We start from the raw sequence: 27,780 nt of genomic DNA on the forward strand, positions 1-27,780 counted from the left end.
TGCTGAAAAATCGACAAATCATTACAATAAATCTGCAATTGCCATGTACTATAACAAACAAACAAGCATCGATGAGTGTCTCGCGACAATTGTTTAAGATCGCCAACTGAGATATCTAACAGAACATATAGGTAGACATACCAGCAATTGTTGCTGCTATATATGGTTTGACAAGGTTGGGTTTTTCTACTTACATATACACGCCATGTACAAAAAATGCTTGTATTATAAGTCACAATACCTCCATATATCAGTCACACCTGACCAGTCTCAAACTACCTGCACAACAGCAGCAACCCGCAAGGCTCCGCCCTGGAGGAGATCTGCAAGTTCATCAAATAGTAAAGCAGTGCGCCAACCCCAACCCTTTGGAGCTTTTGGTAACAAAGTCCCTGCCTGTTTGAAGCTTCCAAACACCATCACTTCCCTCTTTGATGGGCAAATCAACTGGAAGAACAAACCAAAAATCCATCCATAATAACAGGAAAAGAGAACACAGGAAAAAAATAAATGAGAAGGGACTTTCCTGCTTGAACTGTCATACCTGATAGCGGGCCGTCACCTTTTCGCGGGAGTCAACATACATGTGAACCTTTGCAAGGAAAATGTTTTGTGGGTAGGACTTCTATATCTTGTTAAACTATTTATTTTAAATGAAAAGAAAAGGAGAGAGAGAGAGAGAGAGAAAAAAAAGAACAAAACCTTTCTTAGGGGATCTGCCACTTCTGCCTTGCGCCTGTGGAGAAACAATCCTGAATGACAAGCATTTGAAAGGGAAACATTAGTTCATCATCTTTTCTACTCTTATAACAATAAAAAATTCAACGCGACATGGAAAATTTACCAAGTGTCCGACGTCCCTGCGGGTCTTCATCACTGAAAGCCTGGACACTCACCTATCAACACAGCCAAGTTTTCTTCAATTAATATCACAAGACTAAGAAACGTATAAGATGCATACTAACAAAATCACGTACCTTCCAAAGTGACCCAGCATAAAATACCTCAGGGGAGTGCTTCACTTGGCCATCAGCAAGCATGTGGACATCTTCAAATTCCACCCTGAGATTAAACAGAAAAATTATCAAGTTCAACGAACACAACTGAACAGTCTATCCCCAGGAGCAGCTAAGCAGGAACATCAAACATGGACTGACAGATAAACAGGTTGCTCACATATCAGATTGTTAATGGTAATTGATGTTTTACTTTCCCAACCAGATGCTGGCTAATAAAATGCAGAACCAGCAAACTGTTAGGACCCCTCGAAAAGAAAAGAAAGGCACTCGAGCAAGCAAGGATCATATAAAGGACAAACAAATCTCTGACTAAACTTCGAATACAAGCACACAGACTAACTAGCATAGGTTACATCTTATGACTTTCTGGCCCATGGTTGCCTTTGTCAGGTACTTCAATTCATCAAGGCTGACATCAAACCCACATTTATTTAAGAATGCCTTTCCTCGCTTTTTTGTATTAGACTTACTGGTTAAGTTATCAATATTTGCTTGCAAGTAAACATTCGTTTTTTGGCAATTGTGGAATAGAAAGTATCAGACAGTGAACGAAGTGCCTACTATGGAAACTTGCCCGAATAATAACGTCAAAATTAACATAAAACGATTGTTCTTGTTTCTGCTCTCTCTACTGTCAAAGATGCTTTATGGGTTCAGTAACCAGGAGACCTAGTATTAAGGGTTGCAAATAATTAGACAAATATACAATATTTGATGAACTTAGTTTTCTGCCCACAAACTGCTCCTGACATGCTTAGCTCCCACCAAGGGCAGCAAACTGAGATCCAAAAATTTCACAGAGGATACTCAACCATCAAGCTCCCAAACCCATTCTTAACACCATTTGCTAGATAATGATTTTGAAGCATGGATAGAACAGGTCTCAGCTCATATCACAATGTGGTTGTACAAGTTTGAGCAGTCGGGTACAGCATTATCCATAGTTGGGAAAAAGCAGAACTCTAAGCACTTCAGAGATAAAGATTAAGGAACCACAATCTATGATGAAAGAGTAGGCAAGCCAAGGACACCTCATATCTCCATTAACCTCTCCACTTTCCTTAGATAATTGACACATTGGGCCCTAATGAGTTTCCATTGTAATTAATGTCAAGTGATCAAACTATAGAGCTATCTCCTTTTGCCTTGTCAATCCCATGAAATATTCTCAAGCAACAGGTTCATAAAGTTTTGCCTATGTACCATTTGTATCAACTATGCTGATCAGTCTCTCTATGGATCGTAGCTATCTTGGTCAACATATAAAATATCCATTCCAGGACCAACCTAAAGAAATTGATGGTGTTTTGTTGAATATGTGCTGATTACTAATCTAGCTATTTGATAATTGCCTTGTCCAATGTATCAAGAACTGAAAACCAATAAGATAATGATTACAGCAAGTTCAGATGGCTTACTCTAAGGCCCCGTCTGAGGGAGTTGTTGGCAGTAGAGCTTTTGAAAATAGAGCTTTTGGAAGTAGAGCTTTCTGAAGTAGAGATTTTATAAAAAGTTGTTTGCTGTTTGGTAACTACATTTCTAAAGTATTGTGGCACTTTAGCATGTGTTTGGTAAACAAGCTGAGAAAATACTTTTGGTATGACAAAATGACCATAAAGGACATTGTATAGTATTATGCAATAGATCATAACAAAATATAAAATGTATTAATACATATATATATGATATAGTATAATATTACTATAATGCAATATAATATTATTATAATATAATAATATAATATTGTATACTATAGCATAATAATTTAATATAATATTAAATTATTTAACATAATATATCAATGTATTATGATATAATGTAATATAATATTATATCTATAGTATAATACAACAACAAAGGTATAAAATATTATAATTATTAGCATAAATTAATTTTTCATAATATTAAATTATTTAACATAACATATTAATGTATTATGATAATGTAATATATTATTATATTTATAGTATAATACAATAATAAAGATATAAAATATTATAATTATTAGTGTAAATTAATTTTTCACCATCCTATAGATTTTCAAAATTATAAAGAAATATTTTGTATAATTGTTATATTTTATCATGAGTATTTTGATTAAAAAAATAGCTTTCCGACGGGGCCCAAAAGTGCTTTTCCGAAAAGCTCCAAAATAGAGCTTCTTCCAAAAAGCTATTTTTAGCTTTCTAGAAAAGCTAAAACAGGTTTCTAAAATTTTTACCAAACACCCCTATTTCATCTAAAAGTACTTTTGGTGCTTTCTGGCCCTCCAAAAGCTCTTCTAAATGGGGCCTAAATCATGACGCTCATCTCTTCCCAGAATAAGAGTTATCACCCTAAATAAATAATGAACTATCATACATGGAAAACTCCGTGTCACAACAAAAATCTTATCATGGCCTAGTCAAAGTGATTGACTTTGTTAAATATCTGTGAAATTTGTGTTAATTCATAAATAAATCTGACCTCTTCCCTAATTTTTTATGACCAGAATTCAATAATTTTTTCCCATTCTTTGGCAAGATATAACCTTTTGGAATGAATTTAAAACCCAGGCTATGCAACTATGCTTTGTAAATGAATTCAGCCTCTAGCTCTGAATTTTCTCCAATCAACAAAAAAGCATAAGGTGCTGAGAAATTTATGTTATCCAGTAACACGACAAACTACTGACATTTTCATACTTATTGATGAACACCTTCAATAGGTTATTAAAATTTCTGATCTGCAATTAACAATCATGATAAAAAGTAAATGTACCTAACAAGTATTTCATGATAATGATGAGAAGAATCCCACAACATCTTACAAAACAGGAAAAAATATATCACAAGATGTCATAGAATACCAAAAGCTACATGGCTACAGGTACTGCCATACAAACATAGAAAACCTTGGCCAAAATCAGAAAAGCTAATGTCCTTAAATGACAAACCTTTTGAAAGAAAAGTCATGACTGGTATAATTGTAATTGTCAGCATGCTTGATGCCATGAGAGAAACCAATGAGGGAACAATGTGAACATTCCATCATGTAATTACAAGAAACAATTTATATTAAAAATGATTATCAGCAAGTTTTATAAGTGAAATTGTATGGGTATGGCTATGATCAATTGCTTGTTCAAAAGATATCCTGGTTGAAACTCTTATGCACTATTTGGTTTGTTGGAGAGAAGACCTTGTTGTTATACTGTGAACAATTGTTGTCTCCTGGAAAAGAAAGAGTCAGTTCATACTAATTTGTCACCCAGCTCAATTAACAAGTTGACTTCAGAGGCTGTGAAAATTTAGACCAATAATTCACCAAATGTCCATATATCAGACAGAATCCAGATAGTGAAATTGTTGGTCCAAAGGCTTCTGAAACATAGAATAATTAAGGAAAGTTGGTGCAAGGTAGTTTTATAAAACATGAGCAGTCAGTAGGAGAATAAACACTAATGCAAGATCCAATGTTAGAAGATATGAAGAATGTGTATAAGAATTGTTACATCAGGGTGTACGCAGCACATTCAACCAAGACTTGTGAGGAAAAAAAAAACACAATAATAAGGTCACCAATACTCTAATAAGCATTAGTTGCCCAGACACAAGACATACACAAGCACATGCACAGGCATGTTATACCCTCCATGAATTGACTAGAGAACATGAAAATTTAAGGTATACATGATATTCAGCTTTGCATAATTCTACTTACAGTCAAAAAAGAAATACGAGAGATAAAAAAAAAGGACGAGGCATCCTACCCAAAGCGAAATGGAGGGAAATGGCGTAGTGGTGTTTTCAAATCCAAAGATATAGAAGAACCTTCAGAACTTTCCCATTCAAGTCCAAGAGCATGCTCTTGTGATTCTAACATCTGCACTGAAATGCCACCACCAGCACCAGGAAGAGAAGACCCTGCAAATCTACTCTGCAGATCTGGTTCATATATTCTTTCTGTTTGCTCAGCATGAACATTAACAACATTGTTCCCTTGGCTAAGACCAACAAGAGCTGTCAAACCATCACCTGATAGCTCACCATTAGGATCAACTCTGGCTTCTGACTCATCATTAGCAAGTGACTGCTGGCAATTTTTGTTGCCAAGTCCAAATGGAACACGAGAAAAAACATAACGTGTTGGAGGCCAAGCTGCACCAGTCACATATGTGGTTCCTCGCCCAATGCCAGCAAGCCCATCAATTGCGCCCCTTACATGGACACGCACAGGCCCATATAAGCCATTTCCCTCACCTTGGGCATCAGCAAGGTAAATATTCCCTATACTGCCAGAACTATTGTTCCGATCATGCTCTTGCCTGTAATAGCTCTTTGGACTGCCTCCATGTGTATACCCAAACGCCTGCCTACACGCACATGCATTGCTTGCAAGGCAGCAATTTTTGCAAGTATCAGCACCCACTGCTTGCACCTTGTGACATAGAAGCATCTGCATTAACAGATCAACAAATCTTAGACATCATACTCCCATGACTAGCAATTGCAAGCAAGACAAAAGAAAAGAGCAATGACTATTATAGACTAAACATTATACTGAAAGATGATGGTTCGTGACCTGTAGCCAAAGACCATCATTCACGGCTTTGCAGGGGAATCCTAATTCTTCTAGTTGCTTCCGGACATTTAGAAGTGCCTCAAAAGACATGTTACAATAAAGAAGAGAACCTCCTTCAAATATATTAATGAAAGCATCGAATTCTTCACCATGAATAACTGAGCTCCCCTTGGCACTTTTCACCTGTCTCCTACCTACTATCCTGCCACCCCAGGAAGGCATGTTACACCTTCCCCAATCATTTGGTGCTGCACCATTAGTACAAGGGCTAGCTGAGGAGCAGTTTCCTGATTGATCTCTGGGGAGCCAGATATTACCATTTAAATGATAGCATGTGTTTTCACCAGATGGACCTTCCATAGCAGCTTCATTTCCCCCCATTCTACCTGTTTCAATACCATTTCGTGTTTCAATATATGAACACGATGTTCTTATTGCATCTGTGGCAGCTAAAGTGTGCAAGGAGGATGGTTGCTCCATTTTGAGGGAATATCTTGGATCCTGCAGCGGCTGAGGGCAAGCTGTTTGTCGCACTTGTACTGGATTGGAATAAGGAACATCTGTGTGGAAGTCCACGACACAATCTGCAAGCTCGACCAGAATATTATGAGCAGCTTTATGTCCTTCTAATTTGTCCTGTATGCTTAAATGTATTTCAGGCTCCATAAGCTGATCATTGCAGCAGTCGTCCATTATACTATTTTCCTTAAGCACAGAAGAATCTGAAGTACTTATTCCCGTCTCAGAACCAGAATTTTCCTGTCCAGATTGCTCTGCCTCAGAAATGGCATTTTTTGCAAGTAGTGTGTACAGAGCCAGTTCAAACCTTCAATTGAACAACAACAACTCAAATGAAATTGCAATAGAAAGTTGTCAGAGCAGATTGTATGCTGACAGTTTGTCACATACCGTTTCTCCTCATTAGGTACCCAAAGTTCATTTGATGTCAGCAGAGCATGCAAAGTTTGCGAAGAAAGTTTTGGGAGTACCTATTAATCAAAGCCATGTAAGTGCATGCATAAATTAATGCACAAGATCACACAAGGAAACAAAACAAAATACAGACATGCACTGCACATGTACACAAATGTGCACGTGTTTGCACCTAGACAAGGAAGTAAAATATGAAATTAACATTGAAGAGAACAGCCTGCAATTTTACAAACATAATAACAGGGCATCGAACACAGAATAGAATTGCATATCGCATATATAACAATTATGAGTAAAAAGCTTTCACTATGCATAAGCAAGATGACATATATATATATATATATATATATATATATATATATATATCTTTCATCATGTTGACTTGTTGACTGATGTGAAACCATGAACTTTGAAAACCATTCTACATCTAAGATGATAGAGTTCTGGATATCTCGTCCTGAGCACCTAACGTTTGTTATACATGCTTTGAGTTTCCAAATTAAGAGGACAAACGCCCAGAACTTGATGAAAATCAAATTTTAGGCCAATGATTCTCCTATGGAACTGTTGGGGGGAATAAAGTTTCCCCCCAAATGACATAAATGCCCCTAAGAAGCCGTACAACCTCCGACCCCGGACAGCCGAAGTCAGCGTCCGACCTCGGAACGCTCGGCCACAAGACGACCGACCCCGAAACCTCCGACCTAAGAGAAACCCCGATGTCCGAGGACCGTACTCTAACACCCCTCCGGCATTTATTGCGCATGGCCGCTGTAATCTTCCGGCACACTCAACAATAAATGCGGATCTCCGGCTTACTCCACCATTAATGCGGATCTCCGGCTTACTCCATAATAAATGCGGATCTCCGACTTACTCCACAATAAATGCGCATGGCTCCTGACATCTACGGATCCCCAGCTCTCCACGGCAAATCGACCCAGCAGGGTCTAGTCGACTATGATAGGTCTCTGATCTCGGCCATACCGCCGACATCAGTGCAATGATTCGCCTGACCGAGCGCCGACCTGAACAACATGCCAAGCCGTACTACGGCCTCGCCCTGTTACATCACAGGTAAACCGACCCCCGCATATAAAAGGGAGCCTTGGCCTCTTAAGAGGGGATTGGAACATTCATACACCCAAAAATCACTGTTTATCTCCTTCTCCCCACTATTTGCCCCCTCCCTGACTTGAGCGTCGGAGGGCCGGCGCCGGAGAACCCGGCCACCGGTTCGTGTGCAGGCACCCGGACGGAGGACGCCGCCAGCCAACGGATCGCCGCCCCGCTGCGAGGACCTGCTGTTCCTTCTCTCCGACCGCCCCGGACGGAGGACGCCGCCCGCCGACAGACCGCCGCCCCGCCGTGAGGACTAACAGTCGCTCCCTCTCCTCGACCGAAGATTGCCCCCGGGTCCAATTTCCAGCAACAGTTGGCGCTAGAGGAAGGGCCCGAGTAGCAGTCATGAAGTTGAGAAGTAAGGGAGCCTCTAACGTCTCCCGGCGTCCCCCGCAAAGTCCTGGACACTCCGTCCAGAATTCTCCAACTCCGACTGACCCAGCTCCTCAGGTCCAGCCGGAACAGTTCAATGCCCTGGCACAGCAAGTCCAGGCCCTGGCCGCCGCCGTTCAGGGCCTGCGGCGCGTGGAGGCTTTACCGGCACTTCCCCCGCAGGCCCAGGCCCCGCCGGAGTGTCTCCCCAACGGCCCGGTTCTCCCCAGCCAAAATTTGCATGGCTCCTCCAGAGCCAACAATGGAGAACGAGCTTCTCCCCGGAGAGAGTTACCGGGAGAAGGTTTCGACCGGAGACCCCAACTTTCTGAGGCGGAGTCAGCCCCGGATCACCGTGAGCTGGCGCAAACCACAGCGACAATCCCACGGGTGGGGGAGCTCGACCGAAAAGTCGAGCATCTGGAGCGCCAGATTGCGGCACTCCACAGCAAGAAGGCAAGACAGGAAGGGGACTTTGAGTTCACTACCAAGTCCCCCTTCTCCCGCCAGATCGAGGACGAGCCAGTTCCCGCGAGGTTCAAAATGCCTCAGGTGGAGCCCTACAGCGGAATCACCGACCCCCTCGACCACTTGGAGAGTTATCGGGCCCTCATGGCCCTACAAGGGTCCTCGGAGGCCATACTCTGCAAGGCCTTCCCAGCAACCCTCCGAGGGACCGCTCGGCTTTGGTTCTCTGGTCTGAAGCCGAACACGGTGTCCTCTTTTGAGCAGCTCGGCAGGCAGTTCGCCACCAACTTTGTTGCCAGCCGGCGCCAGCGACGGACATCAGACTCCCTCCTGGACATCAAGCAGAAGGAGGGGGAGTCCCTCAAAGAGTACCTGGACCACTTTACCGCCGCCACATGGGAGGTTCGCGAGCTAGACCAGTCGATAGCCATGTCGGCTCTGAAGACTGGGGTCCGCTCCTACCGATTCCTCTTCTCCATCGAGAAGAGCTTCCCGGCCGACTTCACCGAAATGCTGGCCCGAGCCCGGAAGTACGCCAAGGCCGAGGAGGCAGTCGCCTCCAGGCGGGGGGCAATCGAGCCCACCTCGAAGAAGCGGAAGAAGCGCCGCGAGGAGCGCGGTCGACAAAGGAGCCGGTCTCCCCGCCGAGAGAAGAATCTCCCTAGACTGAGGAGCCCGCCCCGTCAGCAGGGGCGACCTCAGCAGAGGACACCTCCTCGTCCGAGGTCTCCACCACGGCCCCGGACGTACCAGGCGAGGTACGAGAACTATACACCCGTCAATGCTCCTCGGGCCGAGATCCTGATGGAAATTGAGGGTCGGGACTTCTTCCGACCCCCGCCTCCTATGCGAGACACGGGATTTCCCCGAAATTCCAGGAAGTACTGCCGCTTCCACCGAGATCGCGGGCACGACACGGAGGACTGCTTCCAACTCCGGGACGAGATAGAAGCGCTCATCAGACGGGGAGTACTCAACCGGTTCGTGAGGAACCGACATGAGGAAAGGAGGCCGGCGGAGAATGTTGCACCAACCGAAAATTCTGGCGGCAACAGGCCTATCGCCGGCACCATCAACATGATTGGGCGGACCTCGGCAGGAACAGCCGCCCAGGGAGCACCCCCGAAGCGCCCACGCACTGATGAAGTCATCTCGTTCTCGGACGAGGACTTAGAAGGGGTCGAGACCCCTCACGATGACGCTGTGGTCATCTCAATGATTGTAAATAGGTTTGATGTAAAGCGTGTCCTAGTTGACAATGGAAGCTCAGCCAACATTTTGTACTACCATGCCTACCAAAAAATGGGGTTGACAGAAGGACACCTCCGAAGAATCAATGCCCCGCTGGTCGGGTTTACCGGAGATGCGGTCCCGGTTGAAGGTGAGGCTAGCTTCCTTGTCACAGTTGGCCTCGCCCCCCGGGAGAGCACTGTGAGGATGGACTTCCTGGTGGTCCGTCTGCCCTCGGTCTACAACGCCATCCTTGGGCGCCCAGGGTTAAACGCCCTTCGAGCCGTGGTTTCAACTCGCCATTTGCTCATGCGGTTCCCCACCGGCCAAGGAGTGGGCGAGGTCCGCGGAGACCAACTGGTCGCCAAGCAATGCTACATGGCGGCCCACACAGTAAAGCAACCAGCCGAGGCACCAGACCGCCCGATGGGCCCTTCACTGCCCATAGAAACCCTCGATGCGAGGGACACCCTCTGGAAGAAGCAAGTAGAGCCCGGTGAGCTCCTTATTCAAATCCCACTACAAGAAAATTTTCCCGAGCTAACCGTGCAGGTTGGCTCCGGCCTCGGCGCCCATGAGAGGAATCGCCTCGTCAGCTTCCTGCGGGACAACGCTGACGTCTTCGCCTGGTCGCCCGCGGACGTGCCAGGAATTGACCCCGAGGTCATGGTCCACCGACTCCAGGTGAGGCCAACCAGCAGGCCTGTAAAGCAGAAGAAAAGAGGCTCCGCCCCTGAGCGACAACGAGCTGCGGCCGAGGAGGTGGACAAACTCCTCGGAGCCGGCTTCATCCGGGAGGTCTCCTACCCGGATTGGCTCGCCAACGTAGTCCTCGTAAAGAAGGCCAACGGAAAATGGCGTATGTGCGTGGACTACACCGACCTGAACAAGGCCTGCCCAAAAGACAGCTTCCCTCTCCCGAGCATCGACCAGCTCGTCGACTCCACTTCAGGACACCAACTGCTAACTTTTATGGACGCCTTTTCAGGATACAACCAAATCCGAATGGCGCCAGAAGACGAGGAGAAGACGGCCTTCATCACCGACAAGGGCACCTACTGCTACAAGGTGATGCCCTTTGGCCTGAAAAACGCTGGGGCCACCTATCAGAGACTGGTCAGCCAAATCTTTAAAGACCAGATCGGCCGGAACATGGAAGTCTATGTGGACGACATGCTGGTAAAGAGCCAAGCGGCGGAACACCACATAGCCGATCTCAACGAGACATTCGCCAAGCTCAGAAAATACCAAATGAAACTCAATCCGGCGAAGTGCGCGTTCGGAGTCACCTCGGGCAAGTTCCTGGGTTTCATAGTGACCCAACGCGGAATTGAAGCCAACCCGGAGAAAATCCGGGCACTGCAAGAGATGTCGCCTCCAAAGACAGTTAAGGAGGTGCAGCGGCTCGCGGGGCGGGTAGCCGCCCTGGGAAGGTTTGTTTCTCGATCAGCCGAGCGTTGCCTCCCCTTCTTCAAGAGCCTCAAACGGCCGAAAGACTTCCGGTGGACAGAAGAATGCCAGCAAGCCTTTGAAGAGCTTCGGAGCCTTCTGGCCTCTCCCCCGCTGCTCACCAAGCCCCAGAAGGGCGAAATTCTTTACTTATATCTGGCCGTCTCCCCAGCTGCAGTAAGCTCGGTCCTCGTCCGGGAAGAAGACAAGCTCCAAAAGCCGGTCTATTACACCAGCCGGGTTCTCAGGGATGCTGAGACCCGATATTCTAAACTTGAGAAGACCATCTTCGCTCTCATCATCTCGGCTCGGAGACTCAGGCCTTACTTCCAAGCCCACACGATAGCTATATTAACCGACCAGCCTATGAAGCAGATATTGCAGAGGTCGGATCGTGCGGGGAGGATCGCCAAATGGGCGGTCGAGCTCGGGGAATTCGACCTAGAATATCGGCCCAGGCCGGCTATCAAAGCTCAGATACTCGCCGACTTCATCGTGGAGTGCACCCTTCCGGACGACCTCGAGCCGCCATCTGAGTCCGTGGAGGAGACCCCGAAGCAGCCATGGGTCCTGCACTCGGATGGGTCTTCGACCCCGGGGGGCAGCGGGGCCGGACTTATCCTCACCAGTCCAGATGGAGTGGTGGCCGAGCAAGCTCCGCGCCTCGAGTTCCCGGCCTCGAACAATGAGGCCGAGTATGAGGCTCTCATCGCCGGGCTCAAGCTGGCGAAAGAACTAAAAGTGGGAGACCTGACGGCCTTCAGCGACTCCCAGCTGGTGGTGAACCAGGTCCAAGGAGATTTTGAAGCTAAAGAGCCATCCATGCAAAAGTATCTCCAAAAGGTGCGGGAACTCACATCTGCCCTGAATTCTTTCAATATTCAGTATATTCCCAGAGCGGAAAACCTCAGGGCAGACCAGCTATCCAAACTGGCCACCTCCCGCATGAGCGAGCTTCCCAAGGGAACAGCGCTCGAGTATCTTCGGGTCCCCAGCACGGAGGAACCCGAGCCCACTATGTGCATCGACTCCGAGCCAAGCTGGATCGACGGGCTCGTCTGCTATCTTCAGGACGGAACTCTACCTCATGACGAGACGGAGGCTCGCCGAATCAAGCGCCAGGCTCCCCGGTATGTCTTGTACGAGAATAAACTCTATCGACAATCATTTACTTCTCCCCTTCTCAGATGCCTCCGCCCCTCCGAGGCGGACTACGCCCTCCGAGAGGTCCATGAAGGGATCTGCGGAAATCACCTGGGGGGTCGAGCCTTGGCCCATAAGATCCTGCGGCAGGGATACTACTGGCCCACACTCCAGAAGGACGCAACAGATTTCGTCCGCAAGTGCGATCGGTGCCAACGAAACGCCAATATCCAGCGCCGACCTTCAGCTCTGCTGACCTCCATCATCGCCCCCTGGCCGTTTGCCCAATGGGGGATCGACATCCTGGGGCCCTTTCCCCTGGCCACCGGACAGAGAAAGTTCCTGGTCGTCTCCATCGACTACTTCACCAAATGGGTCGAGGCCGAACCTGTTGCCCGGATCACCGAGCAAAAGATGCGGAACTTCGTGTGTGGAAGTCTATAATCTGCCGATTCGGACTACCCCGTATCCTTATATCTGACAATGGTCGACAATTTGACAATGTTCATTTCAGGGAGTTTTGCTCTGAGCTCGGCATTGATCATCGCTTCACCTCGGTTGCCCATCCCCAGACAAACGGGGAAACTGAGGTAACTAACCGAACTATTTTGCAGGGACTCAAAGCTAGGCTTGATCGGTCCAAAGGACAGTGGGTCGAGGACTTGTACAATGTCCTTTGGGCGTACCGGACCACGTTCCGACTGCCCACGGGAGAGACCCCCTTCAACCTAGCATACGGCACTGAGGCCGTCATCCCATTGGAAATCGGCTTGCCTTCTCCGAGGGTGGAGCATTACGACCCCGATACCAATTCCTCCCAGCTCAGGAGCAATTTGGACCTCGTCGAAGAGACAAGAGAGGTCGCCCGGGTGCGCATGGCGAGATATCAACAGCGAACGGCCCAATACTACAACTCCAGAGTTAAGCCCAAGCTCTTCAAAGTAGGGGACCTCGTCCTCAGGAAAGCCGAGGCTTCTCAACCAACCGAGCAAGGAAAGCTCGCCCCAAACTGGGAAGGACCGTATCAAATCGCCCGGGTACAACGGCCAGGGGCGTACAAATTGAAGTCCCTGGAAGGGACTCTGATCCCACGAAGCTGGAACTCCGAGAATTTACGAATGTACTACCAGTAAAACCCCAAGGGGTTCAAGATAATCAGGATAATGGACTCAGCTCCTTTTTCTGCAAATATTTCTCTCATTTTGATGACTGTAATCCTCTTCTAATATTGGGTCGTCTGTGATCCTCAGATCCCCCGGCCAAAATCGGGATGCCTCGAGGCTCGACCGTAGAGTCCCAAACTCCCTCGACCTCGGGAAGAATCGCAGGACGGTGAAACGTCGACTGGTGCAAGATTCCTCGACTAAGGTCGAGATGCCTCGAGTGTCGACAGTGCGTGCCCAGACCCCTCGACACTTCGGGGAGACGGGGTAGTACCTTCGCAGTCCCCCGTGGCGCTCGACACCAACAACGGGGTAGTACCTTCGCGGCCCCCGTAGCGCCTCCTCGACTAAGGTCGGGATGCCCCGAGGGTCGACCGTAGAGAACCAGACTCCCTCGACCTCGGGAAGGCGCCGTGAGGGGTGGAAAGGGTGGCTCCACCCGGGGCGCCACAAAGTGGACCCCCGGGAGCGGTCGACGATCCCCGATCCCCGAAGCGAGCGATCCCTCGACTAAGGTCGGGATGCCCCGAGGGTCGACCGTAAAGAACCAGACTCCCTCGATCTCGGGAAGCGTCGCCGGTCGGTAGAGCGTGCCCAGACCAGCCGACCTGACGAACGATCCCTCGACTAAGGTCGGGATGCCCCGAGGGTCGACCGTAGAGAACCAGATTCCCTCGACCTCGGGAAGGCGCCGTGAGGGGTGGAAAGGGTGGCTCCACCCGGGGCGCCACAAAGTGGACCCCCGGGAGCGGTCGACGATCCCCGATCCCCGAAGCGAGCGATCCCTCGACTAAGGTCGGGATGCCCCGAGGGTCGACCGTAGAGAACCAGACTCCCTCGACCTCGGGAAGCGTCGCCGGTCGGTAGAGCGTGCCCAGACCAGCCGACCTGACGAACGATCCCTCGACTAAGGTCGGGATGCCCCGAGGGTCGACCGTAGAGAACCAGACTCCCTCGACCTCGGGAAGGCGCCGTGAGGGGTGGAAAGGGTGGCTCCACCCGGGGCGCCACAAAGTGGACCCCCGGGAGCGGTCGACGATCCCCGATCCCCGAAGCGAGCGATCCCTCGACTAAGGTCGGGATGCCCCGAGGGTCGACCGTAGAGAACCAGACTCCCTCGACCTCGGAAAGCGTCGCCAGTCGGTAGAGCGTGCCCAGACCAGCCGACCTGACGAACGATCCCTCGACTAAGGTCGGGATGCCCCGAGGGTCGACCGTAGAGAACCAGACTCCCTCGACCTCGGGAAGGCGCCGTGAGGGGTGGAAAGGGTGGCTCCACCCGGGGCGCCACAAAGTGGACCCCCGGGAGCGGTCGACGATCCCCGATCCCCGAAGCGAGCGATCCCTCGACTAAGGTCGGGATGCCCCGAGGGTCGACCGTAGAGAACCAGACTCCCTCGACCTCGGGAAGCGTCGCCGGTCGGTAGAGCGTGCCCAGACCAGCCGACCTGACGAACGATCCCTCGACTAAGGTCGGGATGCCCCGAGGGTCGACCGTAGAGAACCAGACTCCCTCGACCTCGGGAAGGCGCCGTGAGGGGTGGAAAGGGTGGCTCCACCCGGGGCGCCACAAAGTGGACCCCCGGGAGCGGTCGACGATCCCCGATCCCCGAAGCGAGCGATCCCTCGACTAAGGTCGGGATGCCCCGAGGGTCGACCGTAGAGAACCAGACTCCCTCGACCTCGGAAAGCGTCGCCGGTCGGTAGAGCGTGCCCAGACCAGCCGACCTGACGAACGATCCCTCGACTAAGGTCGGGATGCCCCGAGGGTCGACCGTAGAGAACCAGACTCCCTCGACCTCGGGAGGTATCACAGGTCAGCAAAGCGTCCACGAACCCGCCGACCTGACGTGAGATCCCTCGACCAAGGTTGAGGCGCTCCGAGGTCCGACCATAGGGTCTTAAGCCCCCTCGATCTCAAAAAGGGCTACAAATCAACAGAGCCTCCCCAGATCCTCTCAACTCCGGCAGGAGTCGCCGGGTCCATGGGAAGCCCGAGCCCCTTTTACAAGTCAAAAATGACTCCGGAGGTCGACGAGGAAGGAAAGCGACCTACTCCACCATGCGAAGCATGACCCCGAGAATGCAAGAGGTACACCTAACTAGACGCCCTCCTTGTCAAATTTTATCTACATATTGCCGAGCGGGATCTCGTCCAATGTTGGAGTCTTATTTTGCCCCAAAGCCGGGCTTCTTCGCTGGGTCGGCTTAAGACCGACCTCCCAACCTCATTATGCCTGCTCTGTTCGTCAAGTCTCCGCAATCCGTACTAAGGCTTCATAAAGTAGGGCCCAACTCGGCTCTTCTAAGTAAACTCCGACGTCCAGCTGAGAAAGTGGTCCCGGCCACGAATGTACCAGCCAAGCACAGGTACCAAGGCAATCTTTGAGAATTCCAGCCTTGTTCACCGAAATCTCGGCAGGGTCCGAGAACGATAACTATGAAAACCTTCGGCAATAACTTGTTTATTAGCCCGCGCTCCCTATGAGAGGTTCGGAGTTGAGTTCGGAAACCCGACTAAACTCCCCGAATAGCGGCACGAATAGACCTATTCCGGTCCCACTTGAAGGGCTAAGGCCCGACCTCGGTGCCTTAAGATTTTCCTAAAGGCCAAACGTGGCAACTCCCACGACTCTAAGATCCGAGTTATAGGACTTAGAGAAATTTTCTAGAAACCTAAGCTCGGAGCTCCCTTTGGTCGAGACGACTGGAATCCGAGAAGGCTAAGATATAGCCAGGAAAAAGGGCAGCTTCGTTAAGCAGCCCAAAGATTAAAATACGAAGTTAGAGGTCGTCGAGGCGGTTAGCTAAGGTTCTAGCCTCATCCACGACAACAGAGGGAAAGATGAACACAGAATGACAAAAACATTTCTTCATTAACAAAGGGCCGGAAGGCCAATTACAAAATTGGAAGTCGGCCACTCAAGGGCCGACCCCGGATACAATGAAAAAGAAAAGAAAAATATGCTTAAGTCCTAAGCGGCGGGAGCCACATCCGGGGGGTCATCCGGCACATTGATGACCTCATGATCTTCCTCCGGAACAGGCTCGGGGCCGGGAGCAGGAGCTTCGGGCGCCGCCTCCGGGACAGCGTCGATCTCGGCCGCCGGAGCCGCCTCCATGACACCGTCCGCCTCGGCTACCCCCGTCGAAGGCTCGGCGGGGTCCTGCTCGTATATTCCCGCCTCGGACGTCAGGATGGCAGGAAGGGCTTGCACGTCGGACCCCCAGCCCCGGTCCTCCCTCGGACGGACCGTCGAGAAGTCGTACTGAGGGCAGTACCGGCGCACCTGCTCCCGGAAGTTCTCGAAGCCTCGAAGGAAACCGTCGACCGTCTCCTCCTCCAACATGTCGCGGAACTCTTGCGACTCTTTGAAGAGTTCCACAGCATGCTCGGCTCGTTCGAGGGCCCTCCTCTCCCGGGCCTCAAGTTGCCCGAGTCGGAGGCGCAAGACCCCCTCCTCATACTCGAGGGCCGCGACCCTGGCCTGGACCTCCCCTAAGCGCGCCTCCGTGCCGCGCATGGTTGCCCTGGTCAGGGCATGAGCCGCCTTCTCCTCGAGCGCCCCCACCATGGCAAGGCGCTCAGCCTCGGTGGCTGTCCACCGAGCCTCGGCCGCGGCCAACGTCGCCTCCAGCTCGGCGACTCTTTTCTTGGCCGGCTCCAGTTGCTGGCCGAGCTGTTGAACTTCTTCCTGATACCCATGGGCGATGAACGCCATGGTGTCGAGCTCGAGAATATGCTGAAAAGAAAGAAACGAGGGTATTGTGAGTTGAAAAGCACATATGTACGCTAAAAACTCGGAGAAATTAAGAAGGAAGCTTACCCGGGCGGTGTTGCAGTAAGCACTGCCGACGACCTCCTCCAGCGAAATATCCCGGAACACGGCCCGATCCGCTGGAAGCACCGCACGCCGCAACATGGAGCGTGCGACCTCGGCATCTTGAAAGGCCGAGCGCCCCTCGGGAATAGAAGAGTCCGGCTCGACCGACTCTTCTCGGAAAGCCCGGGAAGAGCTCGGCACGATCGAACCCGAGGTCCCGGAGCCGCTCGCCTCGGTGCCTCGGGTAAGCCCGGGTCCTGGCTGCTGCGGCCGGACCACGGACGGCTCCCCCCGCTGGGAAAGGGGGGTAGGGCAAGGAGGGGCCGACGGGCCCGCATCACCAACAACCCGCTCCCGCCTCGGGTCGGCTGCAGGGGCCCCCGCCTCGGGGCCACTCGTCCCGGCCGACGAAGAAGCGCCGTCCGTCCTCGCTCTCTTCCGAGGCTGGGGCACAGCACCCCCGGCCTCGGCCTCTCGCCTCCTCAGGCGAGAGAAAAGTGATGTGTTGCTGGTCGGCATGCGTGGAATATCTGAAATCAAGAATTTTGTTAAGAGTCAGACCAGTGACCGTAAAGACGGAGAACAAGAAATAAATAAATAGAATAATGCAACCGCCCTTACCCTCGGGGCGCGCCGAGCTCAGACCCACGCTCGCCAGGGCGTCCTCCCGCAGGAGCTCGGTCAGGTCGTTGCCCCTCCCGAGGGCTCGCAAAGAGTTCAGGATCCTCAGCTCCCTCCCCGTGGGCTCGGAGAGTTTGTTGAGGGCCTTCAGCCGAGGGTGTCCCCACTTTGGCTCGAACCCCCAAGGCGCCGCAGACGCCAGAAAGAAAAACTTCCTCTTCCACTCGTGAATCGAGGAAGGGGCGCCCCGGAAGAGTGACATACCGCCCCGAAAGGCGAAATATAACCACCCTACGTCCGCCGGGTTTTTCTTTAACAGAAAACACCGGCGAAAAAGGCCTACCGAAATCGGGATCCCGTGCCCGAGGCACAGGGATAAAAACCCGATTATGGTCCTCCATGAGTTCGGAGCCAACTGCGCCGGGACGAGCTGGTACTCGGCCAGCAAGTTGCTCACGAACTCATGGGCGGAAAAACGCAGGCCCGCCCAAAGTGTCTCGCGGTAAACCGCGATCCGACCTGGGGGCGGCTGCGTCACCCTGTCTTCCGGCCCTGCGGTTTCAAGGCGAAACCCGGGCTGGAAGAAGAAACGGGAGTGGATTAACTCCAGCTCCTCTTCCGACAGACTCGACCCAACCTCTTCGGGACCGGAACCCATTCTCACGGAAGAGTGGAGCAAAAGTTAAGAGTAGAAAATGGAAGTTGACGAGGAGGAGAAAAGAGGAAACCCTAGTGAAAACAGGAAGAAAACCTACTGGACATTGCCGGAAATCGCTCCGGGCACCACCAGCAAGATTCAGCTGAGGGAGGAAGCAGGGGGGAAAGACGACGAAAATAAGAGGCAGCCAAACAAGACCTTTAGGGCAGACTCGTGGGGTTTATATAGACCCCCCTGACGGCCCAGATCGACGGGGTCGGTTCCCATCCCCCCGACCGGGTTGCGCCACGTGTCGACCTCGGAAGCCGAGGTACCGTATTCACTCCGGTTTAATAAATCGGATACGAAATCGAAGCGTTGTCCCATCGGATCTCGGGGCCTCATCATGGGTCCACAGAATCAAATCGTCTTGAGGAACGAGCGGACGTAACCCCCGCTCCCCTCGTTTAATAAGATCTGGGACACGTGGAGCCCCGATGAGGCCTCCACTTCTTCGGAATTATGATCCAGTAACATGAAATCGAAAGCGTCCGACCTCGGGTCGCGCCGCGTGTCCGTTTCAAACCCCGTAACGGCACACTCATTAATGAGCCAGAAACGTCGATTACGGAATCGAGACACCGCCTCGACGAGCTCGAGGTCCCCCATCATTAATCCGCCGTAAAATGATCCTGGCGATTCAAGAAGCATGATGATACGAGCTCCATCATTAGCTCACCGAATAAAGCAGCCTCGAGACGCCAAAGGGCGCATATCTCACCATGAAAGCTCCGGAAAGCACAAGGGGGCGGGCGAGACCTTCCCCCCAACCTTAGTGACAGACTTTACTTCCCACGTCCGAGCCCCACAAGCCGCTCGAACTCGGAAGTCGGGGGGTAGTGTTGGGGGGAATAAAGTTTCCCCCCAAATGACATAAATGCCCCTAAGAAGCCGTACAACCTCCGACCCCGGACAGCCGAAGTCAGCGTCCGACCTCGGAACGCTCGGCCACAAGACGACCGACCCCGAAACCTCCGACCTAAGAGAAACCCCGATGTCCGAGGACCGTACTCTAACACCCCTCCGGCATTTATTGCGCATGGCCGCTGTAATCTTCCGGCACACTCAACAATAAATGCGGATCTCCGGCTTACTCCACCATTAATGCGGATCTCCGGCTTACTCCATAATAAATGCGGATCTCCGGCTTACTCCATAATAAATGCGGATCTCCGACTTACTCCACAATAAATGCGCATGGCTCCTGACATCTACGGATCCCCAGCTCTCCACGGCAAATCGACCCAGCAGGGTCTAGTCGACTATGATAGGTCTCTGATCTCGGCCATACCGCCGACATCAGTGCAATGATTCGCCTGACCGAGCGCCGACCTGAACAACATGCCAAGCCGTACTACGGCCTCGCCCTGTTACATCACAGGTAAACCGACCCCCGCATATAAAAGGGAGCCTTGGCCTCTCAAGAGGGGATTGGAACATTCATACACCCAAAAATCACTGTTTATCTCCTTCTCTCCACTATTTGCCCCCTCCCTGACTTGAGCGTCGGAGGGCCGGCGCCGGAGAACCCGGCCACCGGTTCGTGTGCAGGCACCCGGACGGAGGACGCCGCCAGCCAACGGATCGCCGCCCCGCTGCGAGGACCTGCTGTTCCTTCTCTCCGACCGCCCCGGACGGAGGACGCCGCCCGCCGACAGACCGCCGCCCCGCCGTGAGGACTAACAGTCGCTCCCTCTCCTCGACCGAAGATTGCCCCCGGGTCCAATTTCCAGCAACAGGAACCATCCGAGGATTTAATGATATTGTCAAGAACAGGTCGAAGGCCATGTTGATGAATTTCACCAATACGATTGGAATGGTTAAAAATATATGACACCACCTGTGCAAGGATCATGGAACTATTCGTGGACAACATGATGGACACACCCAAAAAAAGCATCAAATATAACTTTTGACCCGAAGACCTTGTTAAACAAACTAAAGAAAATGATGAAAGGGAATCCAAGAAAAGTTAATCAGGTGAAACTAAATACATGTATTACTTCATCTGTGATGACAATCTCTTGAGAAGTAGGGTTTCACTGCAGTAAAAGAAGGGAACACGCATACAAGAAAGAGTTGACAATAGAATATTTAGGGCAAGAGTCTCAGTCATATTAGGGTAGTACCAACAACTGTGCTCCTGAACCGATCGACGCAAGTCTAACTTGCTTCCAATGGTTTTTAACCTATTCAATCTCCAGCGCTCCCAGATTTTTGAAAGAACAGCCATCAAAAGTTAGCTGCAATATGTCCTTGGATAAGGTTCACAAGGGAGTGCATTTCTTTGTTTAGTAATGAAGATTTGATAACCTTATCCAGTAATGCCGAACTCAATTGATATAAATGATATACAGGAGATTTTAGGCCCCTAAAAAGAATGATATTTCCCTTTAGCTTGTCATACATATCATCCAAGAAAGTCTTCTAGTTGAAAAATCTTTGTTGAATATCAATAAAGATTTCCTATAGTCAGGTTATCAGGTATACAACCTTATTACTCCAAAAAGGGGCCCACAACGTAAAAGCATGTCAGGTTAATGTCCTACCTAGTGAACCCCACCTGCATCAAAACCAATGAGTAATCTCCACAGTTTTACCATTACATCACATTCACATAAAACAAAATAAACTATGCACATCTTAGTTCAAACAAGCTGATGTTTAGAAGATTGGAAAAAGGAGAAAGATCCATCTGCTTGAACACTTTTTTGAAGAAAAGTTTAAGCAACTGCCTAATCACTTTCATTAAGTTAATCAAGGATAGACAACAAATTCTGCTTGGTTACTTGAATATTTTAAATCTTACTTATTTCAGATCCAGAAATTTGAACATCATGAATTGCAGCTCTACTTATATTTCAGCTTTCCAACCAAAGCACAATCCCAAGACTTCAATTTTTGCATCTCCTAAAATCTAAACCTTTTACCTTTTCTTTTCTAACTCCGCAAAAAGTTCCAAATCTGTCAAATTAAATAGATAGCAAGGATCAAATATGCTGGGCAATAGATTACACAGGAAGCCAAATTGGAAACTAATGCAAAGCAGGTTTTTATGAAATGTGTAATTCAAGTCTCCAGGACAACTCAAGTGTTCGCTAGCCACCACTACATCCCACAACGATAAGAAGACTATAGTTATCAAGAAATATGCTAGACATGGATGAGATTCGAACGGGAAACTCATTGTGAAATAAACATTTTTTTTGCAAATTGGACAACCTATTTGTGGCAATGTTTTAACAGGTGGATGTGGTCTGCAGGTATTCAAGGGACCACATGTGCATATGCATTATATAGGCTGCATATGTATACGCATATGCAGTTAGTATCTCGGAAACCAAAATTTTCTATCTACGACAATGCATCGGCTTCAGAATCTTCCTAGAATCTCAAAAATGCACCTGCTTCCTAAATGCTTCCTTACTAGAAGTATTTCTAAAGTATCCGCTTCCCCAAAAACACTCCGAAACTCATGATTTGGCAATTAACATTAGTATTTCTAAATATTCAAAAACACATCAAATAAAACCCTGTAACATTTTCTATAAATAACTGCAATATTAATTTCAACAATTGATACCCTACTATTTTTGTGAATAGTGCCTGTTGTTAGTCACAATGAATAATCACAACATTGATCACAAAAATCTAACAATTAGTGCCTGCTACTTAGCGCTTAATTCTTAATAGCAATTACTATAGCATAGTTTACATATTGACATTATTAAAATATGTGTGTAACCCAATCATTAGTTGGAACCTATCTGGTTTATATCGGTGTACATTAGAGTAGGCCATGTATGTGGTTGCAAAAATGCAAAACAGGCTCCATACGCAATTGCATAATAATAAAAAAAGATACATATGCAGCAGCAAAATGCTGATTCGGCCACATACGGTCAGTCACATAGTGCTAAAGGAACCACCTTTCAGCCCATACATGGCCTAATTGCATATAGTAGCTGCATACAGGGAATGCAGTGTGGTTAATGGACAGCATATGCATATGCAGCCAGGTATGCAACCTCATGCACCATATTTTAAAATATTAATTTGTGATATGGATAGCCGACCCAACATTGTGGTTCTACTTCTCCATTCCTACTTCACCAAAGCCTAGGACTACAAAGGAGATAAGGATAAGCCAATAAGGGGAATCAATATATAAGAAAAAAAGAAAAGAAAGGAAAAAGATTTTTACGTAAGAGACAAAAACAAGTCATAATTAATAGAAAAGAGTTCCTTCATGAGTAATGACTACCATCTCCATGCTTTTCATTTGATTTTTTTTTTTTTTGTTTTCTTATGTATTCTTTTATAATTTGTTACATGTTTTGTATTGTCAGTTCCCATTCCTCACATTGGGACACTTTTGAGCAGTGTTTCCTGCTATCTACTTACGTATTGTTTCCCGTATTGGTTTCCTCTCATGGCAACTGTGGCAAGGATAGCCCACAAATACTGTTAAAGTCATATGATCAGATCATGGTAGGAACTGTGGAAGTAGCTGAACTAAAACTTTAAAGTTTTAAATGCATTGCAACAGAGATCATGCTTGTAGGTAGAAGCAGAAATAGACTACAGCATCTTTTACAGTTATTAGGCATATTGTAAACCCACCATCCAAAAACAAATATTTTGTTACCTCTCTCAACTCCATGGTCGCACTTTGACAAAGGTAGCCCCAGCATGCATTTCTAACACGTTCCCCATGAATACCATAATCTTGACTCTCTGCAAACACCTGATTCAGAAAAAAGGGCGGTCTGAGTCTCGCTCTGATTTTTAACATGTTAACAAGCAGGTAACTCAAATGCACCATGGAACTGGACCTTACCTGATAAGCCAAGAAGTTTGAGGTCCACAATTCGGATATGATAAAATCTGTGCAGATTGCACATAAATCCTGCCAGAAAATAACCAAATGAATATGCAAAAGACATAAAGTGGACAACTAGCACAGCTGAGAGTTTACGGAATGGGCAGTCTGCAGAACCTGAAGATCAAGAAAAGAAGCAGCAGCAAGAACACGGAATGCATTGCTGTCATTAAGCTTAGGATGATGCCCGTAGAGATATGCCAATGCCATCTCGATTGACTCCGAGTTAACATTAGGATCGTCAATATGCAAGACCACAGTCGGCGCACCAGCCTCTTTCCAAGGACCGTGGAGCATGTTCCTGTCCAAGAGTTCCAAAATAATTCACTGCAAGAAAACGTTTGCAACCGCATACAGCAACGGAGATATAAAACTTCCTCACTGGCGGGAACATCAAGAGGTTTCAGGTGATAATTAATTGGATGAGGAACAAATCTAGGTACAGAATTTTGATCCAAGATTGCAGCTTTCTCGAAGAAACATAAAATGTTGTCAAGCTACAAATACCGGGAGCACAACATTAAAATGAATGCTAGCATATGCCAGAACCAGAAGATGACTAGTAACAAACTACGAAATAAGATCCATGAATGGGGTTAATGCAATATAACTAATAGCAAAGATCAAAATGGACAAATTAAGCAAAACCACGAGAAAGAAAGTATAGCAGAGATCAATTGGCGCAAAAAATCATAAAAAATAACCAAAATAATCAAAAAAAATCCCTTTTCCAAATCTGCGATAATAAACATCGCGAATTTCATCAATTCCCCCAAAGATTAGAACTTTGTGGAGCGGAATGCACCTGAAGTAGGAGCTGCGGGAGAGGATGAGGCGATGGAGGTGGTAGGCGGAGCCCATGGCCTGCACGATTACATCGGAGAAGGAGCCATTGTTGAAGCCCTCCATCTGGATATGGTCGCACAGGGAGGCGAGATTGCAGTCCAATGCCCGGAGCTCCCCGCTGCTGCGATCATTATCCGACGGCAGGGGCTGGTGGTGGACCTGCGTCGAGTGCTGCTGCTGCGACACCGGTGCCGGCGGTGGTACCATGGCCATGTAGGTGGGTCGGCGGCCGCTGGGGGGCTGGGTGGCGCGGCGGTCTAGGGCAATGCGGCGGCGGTTCCTCCGCTTCCTCCTCCTCCGGTCGCCTCCTCCGCCGACAACAACGCTCGGTTTCCGGGAGGAATGGACGGCATTCGAGGATCTCTCTCGATCTCTGACTGGGGTTTTCGAGTGGCGGTGAGAGTAGGGTTAGGGTTTTGATCGATTTTTCAATTGGAAAAGGGAGGATTTTATGAAATGGCGATGGACTGGCGGAGAACGGAAAGGGATGAGAGAGGGGGAGGGTTGGCAGGGGATGCACTTAATAAACCAATTAAGAATCGCTACCGTCCATTATTTCCCGTTATAACATTATGATACTAATTATTTTAATATAAAAAATAAAATGACGTATATTAAATGGACAGCCTCGCCAAATTAGGGAAACAAATTCAAACAACGAAAAAGATGAGCATGCCATGCCATTAATTCCAAATTAGAACTAGGCCCTCTTTAAAAAATTCTCTATCCAAACAAACCTTCTTTCCCCACTTCCGTATAAATAAATATATTATTTTTCATATATAGTCCGAAAATATCGAAAGACAAATTATTCATACAAAAATATTACTTATAAGATAAATAATAGTTACTGTTGCAGGAAATTGGACCCAGAGGTGACTGCTGATCGAGGGGGAGGAGCTCCGGCTGGTGACGCGACAGCGGATGGCTGTCTCCGGTGGACCTGCAAGGAGCTTGTGGCTGGGGAATACGGCGTAGGCCCTCCGATGCTTAAGTTAGAGAGGAGATTTTAATGGAGAGAAATAATGAAGAGAAGCAAAAGTATGGATGTGTTTTTTGGCCGGGGCGAAAGAGGAGTCCCCTTGCCTAGAGCTCTCCCCCCTTTTTATAGGAGGGAGGTAGCGGTTACCTGTGATCGGGCGTGATCGTGCAAATTGATGAGTTACCAGAAACGATCCGAGATTTCGGGCTAGCTGGCGATTCGTTGAGATCGTGAGTATTCAAATGTTGACAGCCGTTAAGGCAAAGATCGCGGGATTTGATCCCGGAGATGGAGGGCTTGATTTTCAGTGTAGGGGGGAGGTCTATTTCTCCCTTTGACTGGGTTTTTCTTAGTCATGAAGCCGACGGGGCTCAATTCTGTCAAGATCGTGTCTGCCGAGATCGAAATCGTAAGCTCTGTGGCTGTCGGTGTCGAGACCGGGTGCTCTGAGGTCGGGCGCTCTAAGTTCGGGCACTCTGAGGTCCGGTGCTCTGTGGTCAGGACTGCCGAGAGCATGTTCGTCGTTGTTACCTTTACCATCGAGTGCTGGCAGTTTGTCCGCATGCTTTGAGTGATCCATTTTTTCCTCAACACTACCGCCCGACTTCCGAGTTCGAGCTGTTTCAGAGTTTGGGCAAAGGAAGTAATTCATCTTGATCACGCGGATGAGATCAGGCGGATTTGAATTGTTTTGTCGTTCCGAACGGAGGGGGAAAGGGCGCTTTTGGGCGTCTTTAATAAGAACATGAGGTGGCGTCTTTAATGAGAACATGAGATGGCAGCTTTTTGCTTTTCGAGGTGATTTCGAGCCACGGGCTCATGATGAGGCTCCAGGGTTCGACGAGATGCCGCTTCGATTTTGCTTTTAAAGCGACGATCCGAGTTGATACGCTACTTTGGTTTCTGGGGTCGGGCACGTGGCGCGATCTGGACGGAAGGCGCGGTTTGCCCTCGTCGATCTAGACCGTTAGGAGGGTCTATATAAACCTGGCTTGACCCTCAAAGTTTTCATTTGGCCGCCGTAGTCCTTGTCTCCTTCATTTTGCTTGATGTCAAGGAGAGAATCTGACGTTCGTCGCTGGTTTCAGCTGGCGGCAAACTGCCACCCAACTGCTTGAAGGATGACGCGGTGCTCGGCTTTAGGCCAGAGAACCAAAGCCGAGTTGTTCCTTAGAGAGTTGCGGGAAAAGCCTTGCAGAACATGGCCTCTGAGGAACCCTGTAACGCCATGAGGGCTCGGTAACTCTCCAAGTGGTCCAGGGGGTCGGTGGTCCCGCTGTAGGGCTCTATCTGAGGCACCTTAAACCTCGGTAGGATCGGCTTGTCCTTGATCTAGCAGGAAAAAGATGACTTAGTGGTGAACTCGAGGTCGCCCTCGCGCCTTGCCCTCTGGTCTTGGAGCGCCTCGATCTGTCACTTGAGTTTCTCGACCTTTTTATTGAGTTCTCCGCCTTGGAAGATCGCTACGGTGGTCTGCTCCGATATTGACCGGCCCGGGGTCGATTCAGCTTCGGAAGGCTGCAGTCTTTTGTCCTAGTTCTTCCCTAGTGGTTCTCTCTAGGGGGATGATCAGGTCGAACCCTGGTGACAACGCTGTTCTCCATTGTTGACCCTCGAAGAGTCATAGGGATTTCGGCCCTGGGACACAGGTCCATCTGGAAGAAGCACTGATTGGACATGAACCTGCGGAGGGGGTATGGGAGGGCCCTCCACGCGTTGCAAGTCTTGGACTGCTGCTGCCAGGGCCTGAACTTGCTGCACCAGCGTGTTGAATTGCTCTGGCTGGATCTGAGGAACTTGATCCGCCGGAGGCCTTGGTGGCGGGTTCTGGAACGAATGGCCAGGACTCGGTGCACGATGCCGGGAGGCATTAGAGGCTCCTCTGCTCCTCAATCTCATGATCACGACTCGGTCCCTTCCTCTAGCGCCAACTATTGCTGAAAATTGGACCCGGAGGTGACCGCGGACCGAGGGGGAGGAGCTTTGGCTGGTGACACGGCAGCAGATGGCTGTCTCCGGCGGACCTGCAAGGAGCCTGTGGCCGGGGGTTCCGGCACAAGCCCTCCAATGCTTAAGTCAGAGAGGGGGTTTTAATGGAGAGAAGTAATGAAGAGAAGCAAAAGCATGGATGTGTTTTTTGGCCGGGGCGGAAGAGGAGTCCCCTTGCCTAGAGCCTCCCCCCCTTTTTATAGGAGGGAGGTAGCGGTTACCTGTGATCGGGCGTGATCGTGTGAATTGATGAGTTACCATAAACGACCCGAGATTCCGGGCTAGCTAGCGATTCGTTGAGATCATGAGTATTCAAATGTTGACAGCCGTTAAGGCGGAGATCGCGGGATTTGATCCCGAAGATGGAGGGCTTGATTTTCAGTCTAGGGGGGAGGTCTACTTCTCCCTTTGACTGGGTCTTTCTTGGTCATGAGGCCAACCGGGCTCAATTCTGTCGAGATCGTGTCTGCCGAGATC

At 49.3% G+C, this 27,780-nt stretch overlaps 1 protein-coding gene across 1 annotated transcript; it reads right to left on the reverse strand.

The window, feature by feature from the left end:
- On the reverse strand, nucleotides 1-24,866 carry LOC103715285 (BTB/POZ domain-containing protein). Its single transcript, XM_008802865.6, has 12 exons — nucleotides 24,292-24,866; nucleotides 23,604-23,787; nucleotides 23,445-23,513; nucleotides 23,253-23,351; nucleotides 6,492-6,571; nucleotides 5,583-6,408; nucleotides 4,771-5,456; nucleotides 978-1,062; nucleotides 845-896; nucleotides 703-752; nucleotides 545-592; nucleotides 1-447 (listed from the first exon to the last, which is right to left on the reverse strand). Exons 1-12 carry the CDS (start codon nucleotides 24,543-24,545, stop codon nucleotides 271-273), a joined length of 2,610 nt encoding a protein of 869 aa, XP_008801087.3. The 5' UTR covers nucleotides 24,546-24,866; the 3' UTR covers nucleotides 1-270.
- Nucleotides 24,867-27,780: the final 2,914 nt, after the last annotated feature.

The sequence above is a fragment of the Phoenix dactylifera genome, chromosome 8, assembly GCF_051530095.1.
Source record: "Phoenix dactylifera cultivar Ajwa chromosome 8, Ajwa_hap1_PhDact_Kaust_v1.1, whole genome shotgun sequence".
In the NCBI taxonomy this organism is placed as follows: Eukaryota; Viridiplantae; Streptophyta; class Magnoliopsida; order Arecales; family Arecaceae; genus Phoenix; species Phoenix dactylifera.

Coding starts and splice junctions, on each gene's coding strand:
- LOC103715285 (XM_008802865.6), bottom strand. CDS start 24,545: ATGGCCATGGTACCACCGCCGGCACCGGTGTCGCAGCAGCAGCACTCG. Junction 23,788..24,291: donor TCCCGCAGCTCCTACTTCAG/GTGCATTCCGCT, acceptor ACTCTTGGACAG/GAACATGCTCCACGGTCCTT. Junction 23,514..23,603: donor CTTCTTTTCTTGATCTTCAG/GTTCTGCAGACT, acceptor ATTTTCTGGCAG/GATTTATGTGCAATCTGCAC.